The 27,872-nt window shown below is 48.6% G+C and overlaps 1 protein-coding gene and 1 long non-coding RNA gene across 3 annotated transcripts; one reads left to right on the top strand and one right to left on the bottom strand.

Moving 5' to 3' along the window:
• Positions 1-1,188: 1,188 nt before the first annotated feature.
• LOC115527531 lies at positions 1,189-12,083 on the bottom strand. The gene is made up of 3 exons (XR_003972955.1): positions 12,071-12,083; positions 4,794-4,799; positions 1,189-1,271 (listed from the first exon to the last, which is right to left on the bottom strand). It is a non-coding gene; the product is annotated as an uncharacterized LOC115527531 (long non-coding RNA).
• Positions 4,815-27,872, top strand: LOC115527529 (pancreatic lipase-related protein 2-like). Of its 2 annotated transcripts, none has more exons than XM_030335232.1 (13): positions 4,815-5,049; positions 5,295-5,379; positions 7,790-7,944; positions 9,629-9,754; positions 12,463-12,597; positions 13,273-13,384; positions 14,852-14,971; positions 16,192-16,311; positions 19,002-19,120; positions 21,047-21,176; positions 23,575-23,686; positions 24,574-24,741; positions 27,756-27,872. In XM_030335232.1, the coding sequence occupies exons 2-13, from the start codon at positions 5,331-5,333 to the stop codon at positions 27,817-27,819; spliced, it is 1,410 nt and encodes a 469-aa protein (XP_030191092.1). In that variant the 5' UTR covers positions 4,815-5,049; positions 5,295-5,330; the 3' UTR covers positions 27,820-27,872. The 2 variants fall into 2 exon arrangements, with proteins under 2 accessions (XP_030191092.1, XP_030191091.1); XM_030335231.1 differs by having other exon boundaries at positions 4,816-5,049; positions 5,331-5,379.

The raw sequence follows: 27,872 nt of genomic DNA, 5'->3' as shown, positions 1-27,872 counted from the left end.
TACTCGGGGGCTTAAAAAAAAAAGGAGGGTATGGGGCGCCTGGGTGGCTCAGTCGGTTAAGCGTCCGACTTTGGCTCAGGTCATGATCTCGCGGTGCGTGGGTTCGAGCCCCGCGTCGGGCTCTGTGCTGACAGCTCAGAGCCTGGAGCCTGTTTCAAATTCTGTGTCTCCCTCTGTCTCTGCCCCTCCCCTGCTCCTGCTCAAGCTCTGTCTCTCTCAAGAATAAACATTAAAAAAAATACAAAAAAGGAGCGGGGAGGGTGGTGATCCCAGGCCCTGCCCTAACCGAGAATAATCTCAGGTACAAACCTGTTTTTCAAGCCCTCGGGTGATCCCGGTGCAGCTCCACCCCAGGAGCCCCAGGATAAACAGGAGTCTTTGGCTCCCAAGCCTCCAGGTGTATACTCTTCCCTGAGAATTGATTAATTCTGTATTTTCATTTTGATGATATTCTAGTTTTTAAAGCAGTTACAGAAACAAAGTTGTCTCTTCGTTGTGGTATTTTGCAGCAAGACCTTGGTTTCCTGAGTTGACGTGCAGTAAAATGAGTTAAGGGACTATTCCGGGGGTGTGTGAAGATTTCTAGAGAGGATGGCACCCGTGTATTTATCAACTCCGGTCTGAGAAACGCTGCAGGGTGGTATGATTTGGGTCTGAAAATGTGGGCGAGACATCCAGCTTTGTCCTCAGGCTTCGAGGGCAGAGTTTGTTCTGGTACCTGAGGTGGAACAGCATCTGAGCCCTGAGAGGAGGAGGGAGGGATGGAGGGGGACGGCCCAGGGAGGGGTGCAGAGGGTCTCAGGGAGCCGGGGATGTAGAGCCGTCCCTGACAGGGGTATGGTGGGTGCAGAAGGTCAGAAGAGGAAACAAGCGGGTCCATTCCAGAACTGTGAGGGTGGGAAGGCTCTGGGGGAGCGGCCGAGGCCAAGCTGGGCAGAGGCCGCGTGGCGGCCATATTAGCTCAGGTTGCCCTCACGAAGTGCCGCATGGATACACGACAGAAGCGTCCTCTCTCACGGTTCTGGAGGCTACAGGTCCAACCAAGGTGTTGCAGGGTCAGTTCCTGCCAAGAGCTGTGAGGGGAGATTCTCTCTCCTATTGCTGGCCGCTGGCGGTCTTCGTGTTTCTTGGCTTGCCAAAGCTTCACCCCTATCTCTTCATGTTCACGCAGTGTGCTTCCCAGGTGTCCGTGTCTTTTTGTCCTAATTTCCCCTTTTTTGTAAGGACAGCAGTCATATTGGGTTAGGACTCACCCTAATGACCTCATTTATCTCTATAAGGATTCTGTTTCCAAATAAGATCATATTCCGAGGTCCCAGGGGTTAGGACCCTAACATATCTTTTGGTGGGAGGCACAGTTCAACCCATAACAGTGGCCAACCGTGTATACCAGGCTTTGGAGTCTGGACTCTGCTAAATTCTGACTGCTGTGCACCAAATACCCTCAAGTTATTCTCTTTACATGAAGCCCAAATTACATAACCCGCATACAAGCTCTCCTCAATGTGCTCGTTCTTCTAGGAGTGCCTTTGATCATTTGTAATTATGTATTTATTTGTAGGCGACCGTCAGTCCCATGAGGGCAGGGAAGGAGCTTGTTCTGTCCACCCTGTTGTACCCTCAAGGCTGGATGAGCATTCAGCACCTCGTAGCCACATAAACATGAGAGTGAGCGAGAGAGAGAACACATGAAGCATGCACTGCCGGCAACAAGGAGCCACCCACAGAATCAGAGCTGGGAGGCAGCTGGGGGAGGTGACCTGCAGGGGAGAGGCACTGGCCTAGAGGGAGGCAAGGTCAGGTGCGGCAGGCAGCAGGGGGAATGGAGGGCAGGGACCAGATAAAAGTGGTGTTGAAGGAGAGGAACAAATGAGTTTCAGCAGACCTCAGGGTGTAGGAGAAAGAGGACCCAAGCCATCCCCTTCCCTGGGCAGTCACTGTGCCAGCTGGAGGGCACCCCGCCCCCCACCCGACCCTGCTGCCCACAACCATGTGGCCGGTAAATGTCTTTTCCCACAGGTGCTGGCCTTCCCTTCCTTCCCAGGACACACAGCTGGCAGAACTTCAGAGCCTCAGAACCTCAGGCCCCCCAGAGAGGAGAGGGGTGGCTGAGCTGGCCCTGCCATGTGGACGCAAATGGGAGACAGCCTGGGGCTACGCGCGCCTGCCTTGGGCCACCCTCCCGAAGAGACCAGGCTCTTCAATGCTTGGGAGCACCCACTAAGTTCTGCCCTCAGCCCCTGGTGACTGTGGCAGGGCTGCCTACCCTCCTTCAGGGGCAGCCTGGTGCAGGGACAGTGTCCCTAAATTAAGAGATAAGTGCAGATATTGTCCAACAAGGAGCCTGGGAAGAAATACTCCAACCTCTGTCTCCCCTACCCTCCCATCTCCCAATGGTGCCTCCCATTGGCTCAACCCAACCAGGAGGCCATGGGCATGAGCCCAGGGGAGCAGTCCATGGAGCAGGGCACAGAGCAGGGAGGAGATGGCAGGAGAGATCTGGAAGTTATCCAGCTCAACAACCCAATGAGTCATTAGCCTTCAGTGTCCCATTCTTTCAACCAAGCAATTGTTTATTCATTACCTAGTATCTCCCAGGTAATGTGCTAGACTCTGGAGACAGAAATGACTGTTCAGAACTTGACCCTGCCATCAAGGCAAGGTCCAAACAAATAATCATGGAAAAATAATCACCAACTGAGATACGTTCTATGAAAGAAAAAGTAAGGACAGCGATAGGTATAAAGAATGGTCTGGTTCTGCTTTGGACACTGAAGAGGGCATCTTTAAGGATGTGACATTGAGGTGGAGCCCTGAGGGATAACTTTGACTTAGGCAGGGAAAGGGTGAGGGTCATGTGTTGCAGGAAGAGGAAACAGAATATGCAAAGACCCCAAGATGGGCACTTTCAAGAGACAACACACGACCGGTGTGCCTGGAGTTCAGTGAGCAGGACTCAAGATCTTGTCTTGAAGAAGGGGAGGGGAGAAACATCCACATACTCTAAGGGTAAGGAGTTTGAGTTTTGCCAAGAGCAATGGGCAGCCACTGGCCCCATATCACGGGTCTAGGGTTTCCATTCTGCCTAATGTCATTTCAGGCTCCTCAGTGGGGTCCTTTATGAGCCTTTGACCTGAACTCCTCTCTCAGCTACTGGGCACCTCCAGGGGCAACACTAGGCTTTGGGGTCACTAAGGCACAGGCAACACTTTCAGGCTTCATCACCACTTTACTTGTTCCAAAAAGTTTGACTTTTCTTAAGCCCACTCGAGACTAAGCCCGCTCGAGACAGGGAAGTTTATTCCTCGGCTCCCCTCGGCTGGGCACTGCCCACCTCCCATCTCAAGTGTCCTCAGAAGGGGGTGTCACCAAAAAAAAAGAAGCCATTTTTCTACACTCGAAACCGTCAGGAAACTGCTGGCAACATCATTGCCTCTGGGATTGGTCCAAGGGCAGGAGTAGAATGTGGAGTAATGAGAAGTCTCACCCAATGCCAGTGGGACTTTACAGGTGCAGTCACTTTGGGAGAGCATCTCCTAGAGCTAAGCATTCATGCGTGGCAGGACTTGGCAGTTCTATTCCTGGATGTAAACCTTAGAGAAATGAGTGTATGTGTCCACCTAAGAACTTGTACCAAACTAGAACGTTCCTAGCAGCATAATATTTCATAATCGTCCCAAACTAGAAAGAACCCACACGTCCACCAATGCAGAAGGGATAAACCAACGGCGATATATTCACACAGAGATAAATCAATATGACACAGTAATAAAAAGCTAATAAAAAATAATAAAGTAAGCAATTATTACATATGTAACAATTGTGGGAAAGAAGCAAGACCTTAAGGTGCCCATACTGTATTAATCTATTTATACGCAATTCTAGAACAGCCCAAACGAATCCATGGTGATAGAAATCAAAGCATTGCTTGGGCGGGATGGTAAAAGATCATGAGAGAAACTTCTGGCTGCTGGAAATGTCTTATATGTTGATCTGGGGCACACACATTTGTCAAAACTCATTACACTGTGCTTGAAACCTAAGATTTACGCACTTTGGCATATCTAAGTTATACATCAATTTCAAAATCGGCAGGGTGGCACCTGGCTGTTCACCCAGGTCCTCCTCTCAGCAGTGAAAGGGAGAAAACACCTTCGCCTTCTTATCTCCAGGACAAGGTACAGGTGATATAGTTCAGAAATGCTCTTAAAATAGACTATGTGGATTCCACCCCCCCCACACCAAACAAAGCTATAGTGGAACAGTGTTCATTTTATTCTTTTGAGCTTCTTGGTCAGCAGAATTGCCTGCATTTTTATTCTCTATCCAGGTTCTCTGGAGGGCTGCTCCCCGCCTACCCTAGCCCCGAGTAAATGAGACTGTGTCTTCATAAACAGGCATTTCCACTGAACAGCAAGGGTTCAGTCCGCCCGTCCACACCGCTCGGCAAGAACTGCAGAGCCACAAGATGGGCTTGGGGTTTGTGGTTCCAAGCTTGGTGTTTCTCTGTGGCTTGGGGAACGCAGGTGTTGGCAACTGAATCTGTCAAGTGAGATCACAGAGTCCTTTCCTGCCCCCAGTTCTGGTCTTCCTTTCCTCAAATCCCACGTCATTATTTTTTTTTTAATGTTTTCTTTTTGAGAGAGAGAGAGAGAGAGCACGCATAGCTTGGAAAGGGCAGAGAGAGCCAGGAGAACAGAGGATCTGACGTGGGCTCCAGGCTGACAGCAGAGAGCCTGATGCGGGGCTCGAACTCACAGATCATGAGATCGTGACAGGAGCTGAAGTCGGACACTTAACTGACTGAGCCACCCAGGTGCCCCCCTCCTTGAATCCCACTTTATAAACAGGCCTGCGCTCTGGGCAGGGCGGCGGTATGTGTTTACGATAACCTGAGTTCCAAGCACGCATGTGCGGAGCACTATCTCCGGCGGAGCACTATCTCGCCTCCCCTATTCTCTCCTCTAAGGAGTCCAAAGGATACAACCTGGGTATAAAAGCCACCGGCCGACCTGTTGGGCTGTAAGAGGAAGCTCTGGTTGCCACATAGTAAGTCACGGCCCCTGCGTGGGCAGGGGGCTCGGGGGGCTGGGGCTGCCAGAGGGACATGGCCCAGAAGGGGGGACAGTCGCTGCGGTGGGAACACCCTGAGACGCGGACTTAGAGCATTGCTGCCCAACGCCCTGGGTGCGGGGAGGCGTCAGCCTCAGGGTGAGAGTCATGGGCCCCGGCTGTGCCCCAGGCTTCCTCCCCTGTCCGGGCTCTGGGACTGCCAGCCTCATCCCTGGGCGCAGGGGTGTCTCTGCGTGTCTATGTTTTTGTCTACCTAGATGCTGCCTTCTTGGACCATCGGACTTCTCCTGCTGGCCACAGTCAGAGGTGAGGATGCTGTCACCGTCCCTTTGGGGAGAAAGCGACTGTGGCTGGGTTGGCCTCTGGGGTGAGGCTGCTGGAGACGTTGCCATCATTGTTACCATCGCTGTAAATAATAGCATTATCATTATTGCAAGACAAGCAACATGGCCATCATTCGGGGAGTGTTGACTCTGTGGCCATGTGCCTGACACAGATGACCCCGGGCAGTCAGGCTGCTTGGTCCTGTTCCCTGCAAAGGCTCCAGTGGCTGAGAGGCGTGCGGCAGAGGGAGCAGGTGGAGGGTGAGACGATATCGGCTGGCCTCTCACACCCTCGGTTCCTCGAGTGGACAAGTGCATGTCTGCAGACGAAAGCTACATGGATGTGTCCCCCTGAGAGCTTCTGTGCTGCCAGGCCTACCCCGATGAGCCCGTCTTCTTGCCCAGGGCCCCCACGTTCTCTCCTTACTGGGTCTCTGTCGCCCCAGCTCCGATCAGCCCCTCTCCTGTGGCCTCTGTCCAGATTCAGATACGGATTCCAGGATCCACGCCTCCTAAAACAGAAACAACCTCCCTGGCCACCAGAGCCCCGGGGACCTCCAGCCTGCTTACTGCCCATCACCCCCACCTCCTCACAGGTGTGCCTCACAGGTGCACTCCGGGGCCTCCCTCTCTGCCTCACTTCCTCCCATCAGGCAGAACCCCTCACTGCCTGGCGTGGCCCCTCGAGCATGCTTCTCGCAAGAGCCGTCTCCTGGCATCCCTGCTGAGGTTTTCTTCTGCATCCAGACTCCTCCCCCTTGCCCCCAGCCCCCCACTCTGGGACTTCCCTTCCATCCTAGCCTTGGAGTGAGACCGGGCTCCCGACAACAGAGTCTGGGGTCGGTGGGGCTGCTCCTCTGATCTCCTTTGCTGATCTGTTGCCTCCTCCTGCCCCAGACTTGGGCATCCCCCAAAAGTCACTCCCGGGCACCCCCCTTTGTTCTTGGCCTCGGAGTTTCCCCTTTGCCCAGCCTCTGGTTCCCCACCCTCCTGAGCTCCAGGGCCTCCCACCATGCCTCAAACTCACTTGTCCTAAACCAGGCTCAGACACGACCTCCTACTCCCATCTTCCCACCTTTGCCTTAATTTCCACCCCTCCCTCAGGCTCTCCCTCCTCAGAGCCGCCTACACTAGTCCCCGCCAAACACCTTCATGAAGCGTAGCCCCCAAGCCACTCACCAGCTCAGTGCCCCCCAGCACTTCCCCACCCTGCCCCTAACAGCCCCAGTGTCCTAACCTGGCCCCCACGCTCGTGCATTTACCACCTGCAGCCAGGCCAGCTTTAGTCTCCTGCCACCCTTCCTCCAGGGCTGTTTCGGCTTCCCAGAGTGAACTCCACTCCATCATTAATTACTCCTTCTCCGTTAGATTTCCTCTCTCTCAGGGCAGGGTTTGAACCTGATCTGTCTCTGTCTCCTCAGCACCTAGCTTTAATTCCCAATTAAACTTCGCAGGTTCAAACCCTGGCTCCACCGCCGGCTGTGACCTTGGGCAGCTTACTCTGTCTCTCTGTGCTCTGGTTTCCTCGTCTGTAAAACGGATGTAATAATACAAATTCCCTAACTCACAGAGCTGTCTTGAGTCTTAAATGGGATAATACTGGTAAAGTGCTAGTGTGGTCTCTGGCACCCAAGAGGGAGACCCACTGTAGTCCTCTGGGTTTCATTAGGTCACCCTCAGTGACAATTTCTTGGGCAAGTGTTTGTGTTGTAGGCTGGAGAATGGACCCTCAGATTTTGATGTGGTTATCTGGGTCATCAGTTGCATGTATTAAGCCTCTACTGTGTACACAATGATGCAAAAAGCTACCTTTCCAAGGAACAATAGGGAAAATCTGAAATGGCAGAGAATAATTTGGGGCAAAGCTGTGTGTAAAAGGATAGCATGAAGTCATGTGAATTGGACAAGTACCCACAAATGTCTACCGTATGCACGGGCTGGTGCTGGATGTAGTGGAGACGTCCAGGTGAATTAAGAAGCATTAACAGCTTCACACTTGAGAAATAGCTGATGCTTGATGCATACATGTCAAGGGCCATCTGGGAGTTTCCTGGAAGAAGTAGTTTTAAGGCAGAAGGTTCCCGGGAATTCTCAGTGATTCCCCAACTGGCCTCATGATAAGGGTTAAATAGCATTAAACATGTTGTTTCCAGCAGCCCACCCCAGACCCTCTAAATCAGAATCTCTGAGGGAGGGGCCTGGGATTGTGTATATGTGACACACGTAGTCACTCCCGGTTCCCCGGTGATTCTTATCACCACAAAAGTTTGGGCAACAATGACTGGCAAAGGTAAAGACCAACACTGGCCATAACCAGGCCTGGGTTCTCCCTGAAGAGTCCTCTTGTGTAGCTGAGATGACATTGCTACTGTTCACTGCTCTTCCTGCCCCAGGAAAAGAGATCTGTTATGGACATCTTGGCTGCTTTTCTGATGGAAAACCATGGACGGGGATCCTTCAGAGGCCTTTAAAGTTATTTCCCTGGGCTCCCAAGGACATTGACACCCGCTTTCTTCTGTACACCAATGAAAATCCGAACAACTTCCAAGTAAGAGTGGGCGTGGAAACACTGCCCGGTGGGTGGATTTGGGTGCCCACAGTGGAGCCTTCACATGGTGGTCTAAGGAAAAATGCACCGCTTTGGAACTTTCCAGATGATGTTTCCGCACCAATGTTTGACCTAGAGCCATCTCAGCTCTCAGGATCATAACCCCCTATGCATATCTAATGACATCTACGGACACCCAGTCTGGAAACTAACATATTCACAAACATTTGTGCATAGGGCTTGAGGGGCTTCCTGGCATCAGCAGCCTGTCCCTGGGAGGGAATGAGCGGCATTTGTAGAGAAGCCCAGGCCCGGTGTACCCGTGGGAGAGTCTGTCTTCCTCCTGCACCAGGCAGTGGAGGGAGAGAGGCCCCTCAATGGAGTACAAGTAGGGAAGTATAAATCCTTCCTGAGGAGCTGGAAGACCGATGGGGAAAAAGGGATACTTAACCACAAAGGACAAAAGGTGGGGACCCTCAGAGCACCCGTTAGTTCCCAGGAGGCCTGCCAGGTGGAAGCAGGACAGGCTTCCTTCGGGTGATTACCAGTGATCAGGAAGAACCTGCTGACAATCCAAGCAGCTGACAGCCCCAGTCCCTGGCAGAGTTTAAAGAGCCAGGTGTCTATCTATAGGTCCCTGAGGTCACCCACTGTGGGAGCCTAGGGGACTCAGCGCTCCCAGCTGGGAGTCTGCTTGCACGTGGCTATTGTGCTGTTTTTATTTTGGGATCCTTCTTCAGGCCTCTTGCCTATGGGGTCCGGTAGAAAGGGGCTTGAGGGCATTTGGAAATCTGTTCTTAAGTCTCAGGACCTTGAGATGCCCCCGAAGGCTCCATTTGAGCTGAATCTCCCCCTTTAAGCCTGGTATTTCTGGCCCACGAGTTTTTCATCTTTTCCAGGCCAGAGATCTCTTCCGTATCTGGGGAAGCCTAAGGGCCCCTTCTCAGGATGATGTTTTTAAATGCATAAAGTGAAATGCGTTGGATTACAAAAGACACCAACTCTATTGAAAAACAGTTACCAGAACATGCTCGATAAATATGTGCTGCTTTATTATCTCACTAAATAACAAGATCTAGCAGCTCATCTAATAACTACTGTAATTTAAAATAGTAATGAGTCTAGGGGCGCCTGGGTGGCTCAATTAAGTGTCTGACTTTGGCTCTGGTCACGATCTCACAGTTTGTGGGTTCGAGCCCCACATCAGGCTCTGGGCTGACAGCTCACAGCCTGGAGCCCGCTTCAGATTCTGTGTCCCCCTCTCTCTCCGCTCCTCCCCTGCTTGCACTCTGGCTCTCAAAGGTGAATAAATAATAAATAAAAAGTAAAAAAAATAGCAATGAGGATAAATTATTCTAAGGTACCTGTAACGATTGTAAATGTGACATGAAAATATCTATGACTTCTACTGGGGACAGAGTACGTCAATACTACTACAGTTTGTTGCCTGACTTCATAATGAACAGAAATGCTAGATGTCAATTAGGGGTTAATGAAAACAGAAAGTCCATGAACTTGGACTTTCTGAATTCTGTACTCCAACCCCAGGTCAGGAAGACCTGTTCTAGCCTGACCCAACCTCATGGGAGTGGAACCCATGACCTCAGTCTTATTGGAACTGACTCTAACAGCTCCGTGGGTTGGAAAGGCCAACATTCAAACTCCTCTTTTGTAATTAAACCAGCTGATCACTGCCACTGATCTAGACACTGTCGAGGCTTCAAACTTCCAACTGGAACGCAAGACACGCTTCATCATCCATGGCTTCATAGACAAGGGGGAAGAGAGCTGGCTGCCGGACATGTGCAAGGTAGGTGCCCACCCTCCTCACCTGGCCACTCCATAAGGAGATGAGCACCCAGCAGCTAGGTTCAAACACTGCAGCTCCAACATCCCTGAGACTGGGAAAGGAAATACTCAGGGAGAGAATTGTCCTTTCTAAAACCACCAAGGAAAATCTGGGTTCTCAGGACATCCATTGTCAAGTTCTCCCAACTCAACAACTTCTAGACAACCAGCTCCTCTTGAGGCTGAAAAGAGCCACAGTCTAATCAGAAAGTACCAGAGGTAGAGACTACAGCAAATTACCTGACATTTGTCTTTGATGGTTTATAGAAAATCCCTGTGTGACATAAAACCACTTAACTTTACCTTCTAGAGCTTTGCTATTCAATAGAACATTCTGTGCTGATGGAAATATCCAAATCAAGAGCCACTAGCTACCTGTGCTTATGGAGCATTTGAAATGTGGCTAGCAGGACCACAGAGCTGAATTTTAAAGTCATTGGATTTCAATTAATTTGGGGGGGATTTTAATGGATTTTAAATAGCCACATGTGGCTAGTGGCTATAATACTAGACAGCACAGCTCTAAAGTTATCATGAATATTAATAATGAATTATTATTCATAACATCCATTTCCTGAGCATTTACTATGAGCCTGACACTGTGCAGGTATAATCATTTCACAGTGTTTGTCCCATTTAATCCTCCCAGCAACACTGTGAGGAAGATATAATTATTGTTCCCATTTTGTAGATGAGCAAATTAAGGCACAAAGAAGTTCAATACTTGCCCAAAGTTGCATCCAGACTTGGAAAAGCAAAACCAGATCTCCTGTCCTTAAAACACCAAAATCCTGTGTATCTAGAGATTTAGCCCGCAGAAGGTGCCCGGGCCATGGTTCTCTGGGGCTTAGTCTACACTGAGACCAACTTCACCAGCTTCTGTCCAAGGGCTCTCTTCTTCTCTTGGAATTGGGGTGGTTCACACATGCCCCTGGAGTCCCAGAAGGACATTGTGTAGACCTGGAGATGCAAGAGTCAGGTAGACGCAATCTGTGGGGGATCAGCTTAGGAATCCCCAGGGTCTACACCAATGGGTTAACAAGGCACAAAGAAACACAAAGTCATAAAATGCTCACACCCGACTTTGGGTAACCAGATTGGCACTCCAAGAAAAGGGAGGCACAAAGGTGCCAAGAATAGTGAGGCACAAAGGTGCCAAGAATAGGGAGATGCAAAGGTGCCAAGAATAGGGAGGTACAAAGGCACCTCCATATAGGGAGGGGGTGCTGAAACCTCCAAAATATTTGGAGAGAGGCAAAGGCCTGAAATAGAAACGGCGCAAAGGTGCCCAATACATAGGAGTGACAAGATTAGATATTCAGGGTGAAAGCACCCCAAGTTTAGTACTACAGCAGAAAGCCGCTTTCAGAGGAGAATAGAGCCAGGGCAGGTAAATTGGTGAACTGGACTTTGGATGACTGCGCTTCAGGCAAAGCAGCCCAGAGCGGAGACGGTTAACAAAAGAAAAGGTGTCTTGTTAACCCTGAGGTTATTCCCCCCCCCACCCCCGTCTGTCTCATCCCCTAGGCTGGCAAAGATTAAACAGGCAGGGTGCCTCCTGTCTGCTGTTAACAACCATCTACCCATCTGCCCGGCGCCTGCAATTTGTTTTATATTGACCCAAACCCCAAACACTGTATATCTTCAAAATCCCCTTTTCCCCCTCACATCCTCAAATTAATGTTCACAGTTTCTTTGCCTCGTTGTGCAGGCCCATCACGTTTGTAAGCCTTCTGATCTGAATAAATAGGAGGCAAGGACCCTTATTCATGGCTCTTGTCTTTTTCCCGGACATTAGCCTTCTCTCTTTTTAATCCTGTGTCCGCTCTTTTGCTAAGACAAAAGAGAACATTAGACTTAGAGTCTACGACAGCAATCCACCATGATGCCCCAGTCTCCAGCCAACTCCTCCCCACCTCAAACCAAGTTCCAGTCCAGGGCACCCCAAAATGAACAAAGTATATGGAGTGGCCCTTTCTGACGTTTATTTTTCCCCCTCAAGGGACCAGTATCCGTGCTTGGGCAAATAGACTGTGGTCATAGCACATGATATAAAAGATGCATATATCCGAGACAGCTGTATCCTACCTCAGTCTAAATTTTCTTATTAAACTTGTCCTTCAGTACCTTAGATCTCCCATCAAAGCATTGTCGGGAACATACAAGCATCACACCCATGGCTTCAACTCTCTGGTGTAGGGGTCCACAAACTTCCTGTGGAGAACTAGGGAGCAATTACTTTTGCATTTGTGTTCAATTTGGGTTATATGGTTTTAACTCACCTCTTTTAGCTCAGAAGCAGAGATAAACAATAAGTAAACAAAGTATGTGGCTGTGTTCCAATAAAACTTTATTTATAAAAGCAGGTGAATTTGGCCCTGGGATAATAGTTCACTAATCCCTGATCTAGAAAGTGATCTTTTTGATCTGGCTGTGTCACTAAGTATCTATGAGACCTTATAAGTCATTTAATCCATTCCAGGCCTCAGTTTCCACATCTGTTAAAGTGGGGATAAGTATACCCATTTGATAGCGATGTGGTGAAAAGACAAGTGTCAGGAATATTAAGGCTCTGGCACAAGTAGGTACTTGACGGGTATGAATTCCTATCTCTGGAGTGTACAACTGGTGGCTGTTAATAAACTGGTTTCTCCTTCTTGTCTTCCCCAGAAAATGTTTCAAGTGGAGAAGGTGAACTGCATCTGCGTGGACTGGAGACGTGGGGCAAAGACACAATATACCCAAGCGGTGCACAACATTCGGGTTGTGGGAGCAGAGATAGCTTTCTTAATACAACGGCTGTCGGTAAAACCCTGCCTGGGCCACATCCCGTGGGTGGCGGGCAGAGAGGGGACAGGCTAGCACCGCCTTGACCTAAGAGGCAGCCTAAGGACCCCTGGGCCGGGGGCAGGCCTGGAAGCCCAAAAAGGGCGTTTTCTAAGGTGAAGCTACAGCTTTCCTCTCTCCTGGATTGTCCTGAAGACTCCTACTTAGGGGGCCCGAGGCAAACTAACCTCTCTGAGCCTCAGTTTCCCCTTCGGAAATAAAGCCTGTTTATTTCACGCAGGCTGTTCTGGGAATTCCCAGCGCACACTGGGTCGCCCAGCGACTCTCAGCTTAGATGTGTGTTCAAAATCACCCCAGGAGGGAAGGCCTCTTACAGCCTTTTGGAAAGTGTATTCCGGAGAATCCCAGAGCCAGGCCCACCAGCCACGCTCTCCCAGACAGGCGGATCTCCTGCAGGAGACCAGGGGAGGGCGCCCAGCGGTGGGGCCTGGGTGGGAGCAGCCCCCCGCACCTCCGGTCCCCGCCAGGGCCGCCTGCAGTTAACGCGGTGGCCACTGGTCAGCACTGTTGCACCGCTGGGGCCGAATCGCGCGGGGGTGGCTCCTCCGGAGTTTCCAGCCCGGGTCCTGCCCCCCCCCCCCCCCCGTCCCGGTGCCGGGCGCCGGCGGGACGTGACTCGGCATCCGTCCGCAGACCGAGCTGGGCTACGGCCCCGAGGACGTGCACCTGATCGGCCACAGCCTGGGCGCGCACGCGGCGGCCGAAGCGGGCAGGAGGCTCGGCGGCCGCGTGGGCAGGATCACAGGTGCGGAGCGCGCGGCCCCGACGGGGTGCGGGCGGCTGGGGCGAGACCAGAGCGCGTTCACGCACGGCCCCGCGCGCCCCGACTGGCCGAACCCGAACGGACTGTCGGTGGAGCCCCGACTTGAATCAAAAAATAACTGACCATGTTTTCACGTGTATTAGAAAACACCCGATTGTAAATAAAAATACACTTATATTTTTTTAAAAAGAAAAAGGAATTCGCATATTGAACCCATGACTTCAAGGTTATTATTGCTAGAATAATATAATAATAATAAGTGATTTTTTAAACGTTGACTCAGCAGTTCCACAAGTATGTATGCTGTGCCATGCACGGGCAAAAAATGAAAGGGACTATCTGAAACTTGCCATGTTGGAGGTGCTCAGTAAATACTGAATGAATGAATGAATGAATGAATGAATCATTTAGCAAAAGTAATGCACACAAGACAGACACAGCCGGCTATTTATTTTGTGCGAGCAAATCAGTGTGTGACTTTGGCAAACAGTTGCATTCAACATTTAATGAATGGCTCCTTAGCTCAGGACGCTGCTGGCATCGGATAAGAAATAAGGGGATTATACAGTTTGTGTTTCTGTAGAATTTTTCAGTTTGCAAAGTCCTTTCTCTTACATCATTTCAAGGGGTTTTCACAATAACCCTGTAAGAGATGTTGTTGTGATTCCTGCTTTCCAGATGAGGAAACTGAAGTTCAGAGAGGACAGGTATTTGCTCTTGAGCAGAACCAGGGCTAAAGACGGGTCACTGAGTCCTGGGTGCCCAGCAGCTTCCACCCTGCCTCTCTTCAAAGATGAACTGGGCACAGCCTACTTCAGGAAACCCACAGTCTAGTCCGAGAGGCAGACGATTCAGTAGGCAAGTAAAATTCAGAGCAGAATTAAAGAACACAAAATAATCCTACACAATGTGGATGGTGTGTGCTGAGAAACGAGGGGCTAAGTTTTCAGAGCGGAGGTGGTATTTGAGCCTGGTCTTGAAGAGAACAGATTTATCAGGGGAGAATGGGGCGGGGGGAGGGTGAGCAGTAGGCTGGGGCTAGTGTAGGCAGCCACAGAGGACTAGACAGTGTGGGGCTGGGGGATCCCGGCCTGGGTGGAGGTGGGCAAGGCCAGGAGCTTGCAGTCTTGCAGAGCAGTGACCAAACAGTAACAAGTGAGGGTAAAAAGGGTAAAGGTGATGAGGGAACAAGGGGGCCACCTAGATCCTGCTTGGAGCCGGGCACCAGAGACTTCTGGATGTTCTTTGATGGTCAGTGACCCCACTGTTAGCCTTTCTGTCTCAACTTCTCTCTCCTAAGCAGACCAAGAGCTACAGACCCAATTGCCCACATCATGGCTACTGAGGTCTGGGACTCTGCCCAGGAATCCCCATGGATTTTGTGGGTACAGGATTTAGATCTTGGTTTGTCCTAGAGTGTGGCCTCACTGCCCACCTCCCCCATTTCAGGACTGGATCCAGCAGAGCCATGCTTCCAGGGCACGCCTGAGGAGGTTCGGCTGGACGCATCGGATGCCATGTTTGTGGATGTGATTCACACGGACTCTGCTCCCATGATCCCTTTCCTAGGTGAGTTCCTCATTGAACCTCTTGGTGACCAGCCATCCCTGATGAGAGTAAGTCCAGGCGCCCCTGCATACACATACCGCAGGGGTGGCATTCAAAATGGTTAACTGCAGGAACGTCTCGGGCACGAGCTGTCGAAATGGGTGCCAGCCACGAGTAAACAGCCAGTACATTGCCAGTGGGTTCAGCTTGCCACCCCAGGTCAAACAAAAGATACTTCTGCAGCCTAGAAGGCTATCACTTAGCCTTCAAACCTTGTGTCCTTTCCGATCTGCCACTATCCAGAGTGACAGATGTATTTCCTATTGACGTTTGACCTGTACCTGCAACATGCAAAGGTTGTTTTTTTTTTTGTTTTTGTTTTTTCACTTCTTTTGTCAAAGCTTTGGTTGCAGTGTGTTTTGTTAGAGATTAAATATATCCTTTTATCTAATCCTTCACAAGTCCTTGTTCTTTTTTCATTACTTTCGTATGTAACCACTTATGAAACGTGCCAACAGAAGTATGTTTTCAAGGATAACTATATCGCTTATTGAGTACCATATACTGCATTGAACATTTTATACACATTAGCTCATTAATCATAACAACGTAAAAAGTGAGTATTACTATTTACAATTTCGTTGCTGAGGAAACTGAGGTTCGACACAGTCAGGTAATTGCCCAACCTTACAGAGTCTAGAAGTACAATCAGGCTGTGATCGCAGGTCTGCGTGCTTCAAAAACCAAAACTCCTAGCCATTGGGCTGGGCTCTCAAGATGGCAATATAATGTCATGTGGTCTCAATAGAACAATATAACATAGAAGTCAAAAGTTTTAAATGAATATAGTAATAAAAATGCACCAGTCTTGATATGTATCTGCTGGTACATAGTGGTGCCAGGGCATGTCAGTATTGTTCAGGGTCTCCCCAAGACAGACAGACAGACAGACACACGCACACACACACGCACACACACACACACACACACACGTGAGCACGCTCACCCAGAGCCTAGCTTCCCTCTCATCTCTCTTCCCATATGCTCTCCTCCCTTCTTGTCTTACCAAGTGCCCATCTCTGAGCACTTTCTGGAGAGCCACAGACAGGATGGCTACACCCAGGAGAGAATTTTCCAAGAAGGTTCTGGCTGCAGTTGGAAGGAATTGAACCCTGTCTGTGTCCACAGCCTAACGTTGGGGCCACTTACCTCCCTGGTCACCTCTGCTTCCAACATTTCAGGTTTTGGAATGAGCCAAAAGGTGGGCCATCTGGATTTCTATCCAAATGGAGGAAAGCAAATGCCTGGATGTCAGAAAAATGCCCTTTCAACCATCGTTGACATAAATGGACTATGGGAAGGTACGTGAGTGAGGAAAGCAAGACAGCAGCTGTTCCTGGTGGGGAGAAACGGTGCGTAGTCTGGGCCAGGCATTTGCACAACCATGTCATGAGGTCTTTACTCTGATTAGCCCCATTTTACAGACAAGGAAACTGAGTCAGTAAAGTTATAAAGCTTGCCCAAGACCACCCTGGATTTAAGCCCAATTTCTGGCTGCAAAGCCCGGACCTCCTGCCCCGTCCTGGACCATCTCCCCCTTGTCAGGATGCTGAGACTTGGAGGGACCCGCATGCTGCCTAATACCCAGCTCGGGCTCTGGCCTCCGTGCCTGTTCCTTGAAGAAGCTGGGTGTACGCAAAGGTCTGAAGGGCTTAGGCTTCCTTGCCATGTGCTGTGGTCAGGTTCTAGGCCCAGAAAAGAGCTAGCAGGAAGACAAAGCAGGGGCTTGTAGCGTGAGGCCCAGGGCCTGGGGGAAGAGCCTTGCGTGGGTTTCCGTTCATCTGAGAGGACAGGCTCAGGACCCTTAACATTAGGTGGCCTAAGGCATCATCTGTGTTAGCTGCCCTTGTTCTGGCCTTTGGCTATTCCTGTCACCCACCCCTGAGGCCAGGCTTTACTGGCCTCCTGAGACTGGAGGCTCTGAGTCTGTGGTCACTTCATTTTAGTATCTGTTTGTCTGAGCTGGGAGTTCCTGGGGCCAGGACGCCAGGGACTGTGTCAGGGGCATCCCTGACCCACCAGGATGTAGCCGAAAGCAAGCACCCAGCGCTATCTGTTCTGCTGAGCTCAGTGACCTTCGGTGGCGTTTTTATAATCCTCGACCTGATTGCTGAAGCCACAGCCAGCATCCACTGCCAGTAAACGGTGCTTTAACTCCCTCTCGGCTCTGCACCGGCCAACTCTAGGGACAGCCTCCCGGAGAGTCACAGTAAGGGCTGCCCCCTCCCAGAAGTGACTAAGGGCTGCTCGCTCCCAGAAGTGACCAGCAGGCCACACATAATAGGAGCTCAGGCTTAATGAAAGAGGCAATTTCGAGTGAATAAGGCCAGGAACACTGGAGCGCGTGTCTATTGTATGGAACCCTGAGTCCCCCAGGCGCAGGGCGGAGGAACAGTTAAGTCTGCTTGTTCCCCTCTGATGGGATCCCAGGGCAACAGTTTGGGGTGAAAGAAGCAATGAAGTCTGAAACAGGGTCTGTTGTCTGGTAATGAGTGTTGTGGGCCACACTGAACCAGCTTCTGCAGAAAGTTTCTGGGCATGGAGAGCCCAGAGCTGTTGGGGGGCTAACCCCGTCACTGCTTCCCAGACACAAAGGGGAGATGTGCCTTTCTCCAGGAGCGGTGGGGGAAGCCCCACCAGACCCCCCCCCAAAGTGACCCCCAGCTATGTCTGGTGTCTCTGTTCATCAAAAGTTTTGGAGAAGTGAAAAAACGATTTTCCAAACAAGAAGACTTTGGTTGAAAGGAAAAGATGATAAATAAAACGCAGTGAGGGGCGCCTGGGTGGCTCCGTCGGTTAAGCATCTGACTCTTGATTTCAGCTCAGGTCATGATCTTAGGGTCATGAGAGTGAGCCCCACGTTGGGCCTGCTTAAAATATTCTCTCTCTCTCTCTCTCTTTCTCCCTCTACTGCTTGTTCTCTCTCTAATAAATAAAGTAAAATAAAATAAAATAAAATAGGTAGAAGAGTGGCCAGAGGCCCCAATAATCTTACTGTCCACTGCTTTTACCTTGTGCCTGGAATTGTAAGAAAGAAGAATTTCTCAACCTGGGACCAAAGGCACAAATAAGCTTGCTTCACACGAGAGGCCTGCCCAGGGTGTCCAGAGTTCAAAAATTACAGCCTGGCCAGCGGGCAGAATGCAACCCACAGCAGCATGTGATTGGTCCTCACAGTGACTATTTAAAATTTTTTTTAACGTTTGTCTATTTTTGAGAGAGACAGAGTACGAGCAGGGAAGGGGCAGAGAGAGAGGGAGACACAGAATCCGAAGCAGGCTCCAGGCCCTGAGCTGTCAGCCCAGGGCCCAACGCAGGGCTCGAACTCCCCGACTATGAGATCATGACCTGAGCTGAAGTCGGACGCTTAACCCACCGCTGAGCCACCCAGGTGCCCCCACAGTGACGATTTTAAAACTGGGAATATACTGCTATCATTTAAGCATAGAAAGGTTTCCATGTAAAAGTCAGGATGCTGGCTTCTCATGAAAAATCGGAACAAGTAGTCTGGGCCTTTACCATACAACTGGCCGGGCTGTGTAGGATCCCTTTAAAGACCGTTGCTATTCTCTCTGTCTCTGTCTCTGTCTCTGTCTCTGCATATACATTTCTCACTGCCCCCCTGCATGACCCCCAGCCCTCATCATTTCTTTATGTTCCCTGCCCAGGCCCCCAGAAGATTTAACAAATGTGCTCATTAGCACCTGTCACTCCCCAACACTTGCTGGCCCTTGAGTAGGACCTTCTTGGCAAATGGACACAGGGGTGAGGAGAGGAAAGCCACTCTGGCCAACCACCATTCCTAAACAAGTCCCCAGATTTCCTACTTGCCCCTAAGTATGGCAAAGTCAGTGATAAAAACTTCACAAAGTCAGGGCGCCCTGACACCCATCTGTGAAATGTGGAAGGAGGGGTTTCTGCTCAGTCGGAACAGTTCAGGCTTCAAAAGTGAAATGTCTCCTGTGGGCTCCCATGGCCTTTGCTTCCTCAGGAACCCGAGACTTTGTGGCGTGCAATCACCTAAGAAGCTATAAGTATTACTCAAGCAGCATCACCAGCCCCGACGGCTTCCTGGGCTACCCATGTGCCTCCTACAATGACTTTCAGGAGGTAGGTCATCCCCGGGGCTGGGGGGAGGGCAGGTTTTGTCCCTGTGACTTGGAACAGAGCGGAACTGCAACCTCATGACTAATGGGAGGAGGTTCTGGAATGCTGAACCTCACAGAATCTTCCTCTCCCGGGGACAGGGTGGGCAGGAGGGGACCTGCCTGCTGGGTCTTCCCTAGATCCCAGCTTTTTATTCTGGAAAATTCCCAAACTACACAGAAGTCAAAAGAAGAGTACATGAATACCCGTACACCCATCACCTACATGCACTGATTGTTAACTCTTTCTATGTATGTATACGTATACTTTTTTTTCTAAATTATGTAAGAGCAAACTCAAGACATTAGGACTCTGCTCAGAAATACTTCAACATCCATCTCCTGAGAACAAGATCATTCTCCTACAGAACAACATTCAAGAAATTGTTAAATTGATACACTAATATTTTCTAAAATATGGCCCATATTCGAATTCCAAATATCCAAATCATGTCCTCCAGAGCTGTCTTTTTCTTTCTTTCACTCTCCCCCCTGCCCTGCCTCCCTCACTTTCTTCTCCTCCCTGCCCCCCTCCTTCCCTTCCTTTCTTCCCTTCTTTTTCTTCCATTGCATTTATTTATTTATTTTTGAGTCTCCTTTAATCCAGAAAAGCTCTACATCTTTCACTGGTCTTTCAAGACATTGACCATCATGAAGATTCCAGGCTGAGTGTTTGGCAGAATATCCCACAATCTCGACTCATCTGGTTATGTCTTCGTGCTTCACTGAGTGCTCTCGACTCCTCAGTGTGTCACAACCGGAGGCACTGGCATTTATTTAGTGGCACTTCGTCTCATTATTTGAGGACTGACAGTTTGATTACTTGTTTAAGGTTTAAAAAAAAAAAAAATCTGCCAGATTTCCCCATTATAGAAGTACCGTGTCCCCAAGTGCTCTGTGAGGTGATATTAATTCTGCAGCAGCAAGCCGGCGTGAAGGCGTGCGCTGCTTCCCTGAATCAGTTAGTATTCTGCGGTTGCAAAAGTTGGAGGTTTCAAAATGCTTTTTTCTCCCAAGTAAATGTAAAAATGTATTTACACTCACATGCGTTCCTGTCAAAGTTAATTTTGAAAAATTAACCGTCTTGGGTTGAACTAACGTCAGAAGGACTGTGTGAGGATCTACTATGCAGCTCTGGCTGTGCTGGTTCTTGTTAGGACATGGGTAATAGTATCCACCCCCTCCAGCACTTGTCTTAATGCTTTCCAAAGTGCGGGATAGCTCTGCACACCATGGACGATGGATGTGGCGAGGGCAAAGAACAAGGACCGGTGACACTGTAGCAGAAAACGTTAGTCTGGCCTGAACAGAGCAAACCACCTCCTCCAGGCCCAACTGATGAGCTACCATGTGGGGAACGTCAAACAGGGATCGGTTAACGTAACGCGCATTCGAATGAAGATGGTCACAGATCTTCTCTTCCTCTGCTCTTTTGAATAACTTATTTGTCCCGTTTACTCCTCCTGGAAGATGTCTTGCAGTTCCCGTCCATATTTTAACATTATTGCTTCATGGATATGACTTGTCTTCCCAACTCTACTCCGGGTTTTCTGGGTACTTGTTTGGGTGCACAGCAGGGCTTCACACAGTTCTGTGCGTGGCTCGGAGGATGAATGCATGGATGTATGAGTAGATGGATGCATGTGTGTTGGTGGAGGAGTGGAAGGATGGGCGGATGGGTAGGTGAATGGGTGGATAGATGAGAGGATGGAGGGGAAATGAATGGGTTGATGGATGGTTGGATGGGTAGGTGAGAGGATGGATGGGGGATGGATGTGTGCGTGTAGATAAATACAAGGATGGATTGGAAGATGGATTACTTGCTTGCTAGAGTGAGTGAGTGAGTGAGTCAAAGCCCAGCATGAACAAACAAATTATGTCTTTTCACTAGGGTAACTGTTTCCCTTGTCCACCTGAAGGATGCCCCCAAATGGGGCACTATGCTGACCAATTTCAGGGGAAAACCAGAGCTGTGGGACAGACCTTTTTCCTGAACACAGGAGACAGTGGTAACTTTACGCGTAAGTTTCCATTTTACTCTTTTAAAACTCTTGCAAATAATTTGGAAAGGTGGAGTAGCCTAATTAGTCAGGACCCCTGCTAGCAACGGCCAGAAACTCAACTCCAGCCAGCTTAGCTGTAACAGAAGGACAGTAGAATGGCATTGTCTCTCCTCATGTTTACCCCCATAGCCAATAATTCTGATCAATGGAATGAAGTGCAATGATTGGCACAGGCTGGTCATGTGCTCACCCACCCTGGTGGCAAAAAGCATGAATCAATTAACAGAAGATGATCGTATGGGGCAAAATCACCGTAAGTCAAGAGGTCACGCCAGTGATGATCTGTCATAGGAGTACCCGACACAATCATGCATGCATATGCACACACACACACACACACACACACATGCTGTGTTTGTGTTGTTATTTTGCCCAGCTTCTCACCAAAAAAAAAGTACAAGATGGTGAAATCGTCAAGATTCATTTGTTATAAGTAATAACACAAGGTGGCTGAATAGCAGTTGCTTTCCAAGGGAGTTATAAATTAAAAAATAATTATACAGCACTTTACAAAACACTTTCCACATGTAGCATCTCATGTAATCCTCACAAAACTTAGGAAAGATAACAGCTTGGCAGTACCTATAAAGTCTCATGTGCATATCCTTCAACCCAGTCATTCTCCTTCTCAGGCGTACCCTAGGAAAACACTTGCATAAGAAGGTGTGCTCAGAGATGTTCACTGCAGCATTGTATTTAATGCTAAAAGTTTAGTGATGAGAAACCTAGATGCCCACCAACTGGTAAACAACCAAGTACTATATTTAACCATGAGAAGCAAAAAGAGGGGCGCCTGAGTAGATCAGTCATTTGAGCGTCCAACTCTTGATATCCGCTCAGGTCATGTTCTCATGGTTCATGAGATGGAACCCCAAGTTGGGTTCTCTGCGCTGACCGCATGGAGCCCGCTTGAGATTCTTCTGTCTTTCTTTCTGCTCTTCCCCTGCCCATGCTCTCTCTCTCTCAAAATGAATTAAAAATAAACATTTAAAATAAATAAATAAAAGCAAGGAGAGAGCTCTATGTACCGAAGAGAGAGATCCTCTAAAGCATAGTAAGTGAAAAATGCGAGTGGCAAATGACACGTATCAATACAACAAATGCAATATAACATGAGTCAGCCAGGGTCCCAACAGGAGAGAGAACTCATCAAAGTGGTTCAGATGAAGAGACTTGTTTGAAGGACCCACTCTGAGAGGTGTGGGCAGGGTTAAAGGAACAAACAAGGGGTGCTGAGGCGCCCAGAATCTGGTGGCTGTGGGGTCCTGGAATCGGGCTATCACAGAGACAGGGAGTTACCACCGGACATCTGGTATACAGTAGGAGGCCGCAGGGGAGCATGAGAGATGGTTCCACCCTTTCCTCCTGCTTCCTGATCTCCTGAACAAGTCTCTTATTGGCTGAACTCAATAGAAAGCCAGTAGCAGAGATCCCTGGTAGGGGTGGCCTTCCAGAACACAGAGCAGGACAGAAGAGGGTGGTAAATCTGTCTGGGGTGAAGACGGGTGGAGACAATAGAGAATAACTGTGCATCCTATTTGTGGAAGGGGAAAAAAGCCTAGATATTCTTTTATAAACTTACCCATGTATGTATGAATGCTCAGGGAAAGCTCCAGATTAGGGTTTGTCTACCTCAGCAGTACTGACATTTTGGGCTGGATCATTTGTCGGTGTGGGGGTGGGGGCTGTAATGCATTACAAGATATTTAGCAGATCCTTGGCCGCTAGATGCCATCAGCAGCCCCCTCTCCCGGTGTGACAACTCATAGTGTGTCCAGACATTGCCAAACGTCCCCAGAGGTGCAAAATCACCTCTGATTGAGAACCCCTGGACTTGATTAAGTATAGACATCAACATGGTTATCTCAAGGACAAACTTGAGATGGAAGGCAGGTAGATGGGGTCCTGATGAAGATTTGGGGATTTTTGTTAAATTTTCAAAAAATTAAAATAGTTCATTGCGTGTGAAAATAGTGAATAACTAGAGGAGAGGAGCCGGTGATTTATCCCAATGGTGCAAACATCTCCCTGTCCGGATGGCCTTTCTGTGTGATGATGTGAACTTCGGGCACACACGTGCAGTAAGAGGCTGTCTCTCATCCATCAGGGCGTGTGCCTTGCTGTATTGGCAGGAGATTGTGCTGAACAATAATATTTTCTTCCCCCTGCATCGCTCACCTCCACCTAGAATCTGAGTTTCTGGGACTCCAACTTCAATGAAAGAAACCACTGTCACCTTCCCCCCCTTACCTCGCATCCTGGGGGAGATTCAGAGCTTGGAGCAAGAAGGCTTCCATGGGGTGATTTTTTTCCTAACAAGATGAATTCATTGAACTGATTGTATGTCTTTGGACAGGTTGGAGACATAGGGTATTGGTCACACTGGCTGGAAAACGGAAAACAAGCGGGTACTTCAGGATTGCTTTGTATGGAAGTAACGGGAACTCAAAACAATATGAAATTTTCAAGTAAGTTCGACAGTAAAGTGAAGTGGTCCTACTTTTCATAAAAGACTATTCCTAAGATATTGGGTATAAACTTTGTAAATCTGGCCATCTATTATACAGAACCAGTGAATCCTAGGGTGTCGTTACTGAAGGAAAATATTAGCATCTAATCCAATCATCCCATTTTACAGATGAGAAAAGTGAGGCCCAGAGAGAGGGAATTCACTCTTTAAAAGGAGATATGTGCTAACTGCTTTTGCAGTGTCAGTCATTGCTTTCTGACTTAGGTCTAATGGATATCAAATTCTTCAAAGGCCCATTTATGTGGCGACTCCTCCCAACACATACCCTCTCCACCCCCCACACATACATACATATCAAGCTTCTTGTTGCTATGGTAACCTCAGCACCTAGCTTCTGCTGGGCATAGGAGGTGCTTGGTAACTAGGTGTTGTATGAATGTGTAACTGTGCTACAAAATCACGTTCTGGTTTTTGTACTGACTTTTACATAACACTTTTCATGTGAAGTGAAAGTTCTTCGACAACTTTCTCTGCTCCATATGAAATCCTAACAGAAGACCTCTGTGGAACCACGTACATCTTTAAACATATGACGTTGGATTAGTTAGTCCTGTAGTGTAATCATAGGGTAAATGTGCTTCCCCAAATGCTTGATTTCCCCTAAGGACAAATTAAGACAGTACAAATCTCTGGTCCTGTATTTTCTGAAGATGTGTTCGTCACAAATACAGTTGTGTTTTAGCAGCCGCTGGATGTACACGAAGTCATTCAAGGTATTCGCAGAAAACCAACAACAGCAGCCATCGTTTGGAGAAATGAGAGATTGCCATCATCCTATGTATTCGTATATCCAGCTGATGCAACGTTTTATGTCTGTGCTTTCAGAGGATCCCTCCAACCACATGCAAGTCATATGCGTGACATTGACGTGGACATCAATGTTGGAAAAATCCAGAAGGTTAAGTTCCTCTGGAACAACCATGTGATCAATCTGATCCGGCCCAAGCTGGGGGCTTCGCAAATCACGGTGCAAAGCGGTGAAAATGGGACTGAGTGCGTATCTCTTATTCCACATACATTGTATTATCTATATTTACTTGTCAATCTATCCATCCGTCCATCCAGTGACCCACCTACCCATCTAAATAACCATCCACCTATCTGTTCATCCCTTTCTGTCCATCTGCTTAACCATTCACCCATCCATTTATCCAACGGCCATCTATCTAGTCATCTGTTTCTTTATCCTTCTGACAAGCCATCCAGCCATCCATCCATTATCTACCCAACTATTCATCTCAACTCCCCCATCTATCCATCTGATTCACTTTGAAAACTCAAATATCATTTTCCTCAGGCCAAATTCAACTTGGCAGGAGCAAGGCATCAGTTAGGTATAAGGCATAGATTTGAGAAACAGGCCAATATGAAACTGTTTTATCTCAAACAAGGAGAAAAACGCCTGGGCAGAACTTGTAAGAAATCACTAATTCCAGTTGGGGTGCTGTTCACAACGTGAATTGGTTTGCTTGGAGACTGTGGCATGGAAAGGATAGGGAGTGGGTTAGGATCTAGATCACAGTAGCAATCTCTCCTTATTCAAGGGAACAGAATCTTATTTGGTATGGGGTGCTGGGAGAGGACCTAACTGTGTTTAAAATATCGAAAGGGGCGCCTGAGTAGCTCAGTCGGTTAAGCGATGTACTCTTGATTTCAGCTCGGGTCATGATCTCACAATCGATCCATGCATTGGGCTCCACACGGACAGTCCACACAGAGCCTAATTTAGATTCTCTCTCTCCCGCTCTCTCTGCCCCTCCCCCACTCATGCTCACTCTCAAAACAAATAAACTTAAAAATATTTTTAAAAATTTTTTATGTTTATTTTTGAGAGAGAGAGAGACAGAGAGAGAGAGAGCGCGCGCAAGACAGAGACAGAGAATCTGAACAGGCTCCAGGCTCTGAGCTGTCAGCACAGAGCCCGACACGGGGCTCAAACTCACAAACCGTGAGATCATGACTGGAGCCAAAGTCCAATGCTCTACCGACTGAGCCACCCAGGCGCCCCTAAAAAACATTTAAATACAGAATGAAAGAAAGCCATCTTCAGAGAAAAGCATCATAAAATAGTAGGATGTTAGAGTCTGAAGGAAGCTTAGATACCACCTCTCAACTGCTCTCATTTTGAGATGAGGAGAGTAGATACAGAGATTCACAGAACTCGTTTGAGACCATATAGGGAAGCTGGAGGGAAGAATGCTGGACCACAAAATGTTTCCAAAAACACACACCAAGACCTTACTCAGCTGCACCACTTAACTGTGCTAGCCGTAAACCTTAGTATTCTAGATTCCTCCACGTGTTGTTGGAAGGACCAGCTGTCACTGTGGCTGTGCCAGTATTTTCTATGCTCCAGAGCAGAGCAAGACCATCACGCACAGCACAGACTTAGACCCAGGTCTTCTGACAGCGGGTCCCGTCCGGCTCACACAGCCAGACGTGGCACTGAGGATCTGTCAGGCCAGGTGTTAGAATGCATGGTGGAACTGTCTGGATTTCACCGTAGTGAGGTGGGGGGTGGGTAGAGTTACTGTTGTCAGGTACGCTACAGCCCACACACTATATATTGCAAGTACCAAAGTCACCACCTCACACAAGGGATCCCTTGTCGAAGAGCTACATTCTGAAGGTGAGCCCTGAGGGAAGGCTGGTGTGGTCAACCATCCTACGTTAGCCAGAGACACCTCAAGGGCCAGAGGACCCACGGAGTGCCCTGCATCTCATGGCTGCGTGGCTGCCCCAACCTGACCAGGCTTCACCCCTCAGGAGTGACAACCCTTCACAATCATTTTTTTTTAATATCTTTATTGAGATACCATTCCCATACCGTACAATTCACCCTTGAGAAGTATATAATTTAATGACTTAAAAAACATTTTTTTAATGTTTATTTATTTTTGAGACAGAGAGAGACAGAGCATGAGCAGGGAAGGGGCAGAGAGAGAGGGAGACACAGAATGTGAAGCAGGCTCCAGGCTCTGAGCTGTCAGCACAGAGCCAGACGCGGGGCTTCAACTCACCAACTGTGAGATCATGACCTGAGCCGAAGTCGGACGCTTAACCGATGGAGCCACCCAGGCGCCCCTTTAATGACTTTTTTGACATATTCACAGAGTTGTACAATCATCATGTGACCAATTTTAGAATATTTCATTACCCCAAAAGGAAACCCCATACCCATTAGCCGTCACCCGCTAATCTCCCTGTCCCTTTGCCTGGCCCTAGGCAGCCACCAGTCTCCTTTCTATCTCTATTGATTTTCCTGCTCTGGACATTTCGTAGAAATAGAATCATATAATACGTAGTCCTTTGTGACTGGCTTCTTTCACTCAGCATCATGTTTTCAAGACCCATCTATGTTGTCACATGTGTCTGTACTTCATTCCTTTTTATTTCTAAATAATATTATATCACCACATTTTGTTTATCCTTTAATCAGTTGATGGACATTTGGGTTATTTCCACCTTGGGGCTATTATGAATAATGCTGCTTGTATACAAGTTTTCATGTGGACACACACTTTCATTTCTCTTGGGTATATAGGAGCGGAATTGCTAGGTCATGTGATAACTTTAGGTTTAACTTTTAGAGAAACTGCCAGACCCTTTTTCTGGAGAGGCTGCCACATTTTATATTCCCAGAAGCCGCATATGAAGAACCTCCATGATCTTGACTTTACAGGGAAAGTCCTCTCTGGGCAGGCTAGGGTGCCCCTGGGAATGCATTGCCAGGCCCATCAGAGACTCTCTTGATTTCAACAAAAAATGAAAAAAAAAATCCTGGGTCTGATGCAGCTGATTCACTCTCAGCTCAAGAAGCCACAGGGGTGGAGGATGTTCTCTGAGTGGTTTTGCTTAGAAAGAATCCCCTGAACTCACCTTGGTAGAGCAGACCCTTCCAGTCAAGGGATCTGAATTTCAGGGGGCTGGCTAGCTGCTGTTTACTCATCTGGGGTCACGTTTCCACCAGCAAATGACCCTCATGCTGAAAATGTTTTCCTCCGCAGGTATAATTTTTGTAGCAACGACACAGTGTCAGAAGATGTTTTACAGTCTCTTTACGCTTGTTAAAAACGTGGTACTCTCTTATATCTTTGCGGAAATAAATTCTTTAACGCCCTCGG

Source organism: Lynx canadensis, chromosome D2 (assembly GCF_007474595.2).
Source record: "Lynx canadensis isolate LIC74 chromosome D2, mLynCan4.pri.v2, whole genome shotgun sequence".
Lineage (NCBI taxonomy): Eukaryota > Metazoa > Chordata > Mammalia > Carnivora > Felidae > Lynx > Lynx canadensis.
Note: the sequence above shows the minus strand (reverse complement) of the source record. Positions and strands in the feature narration are given on the sequence as shown.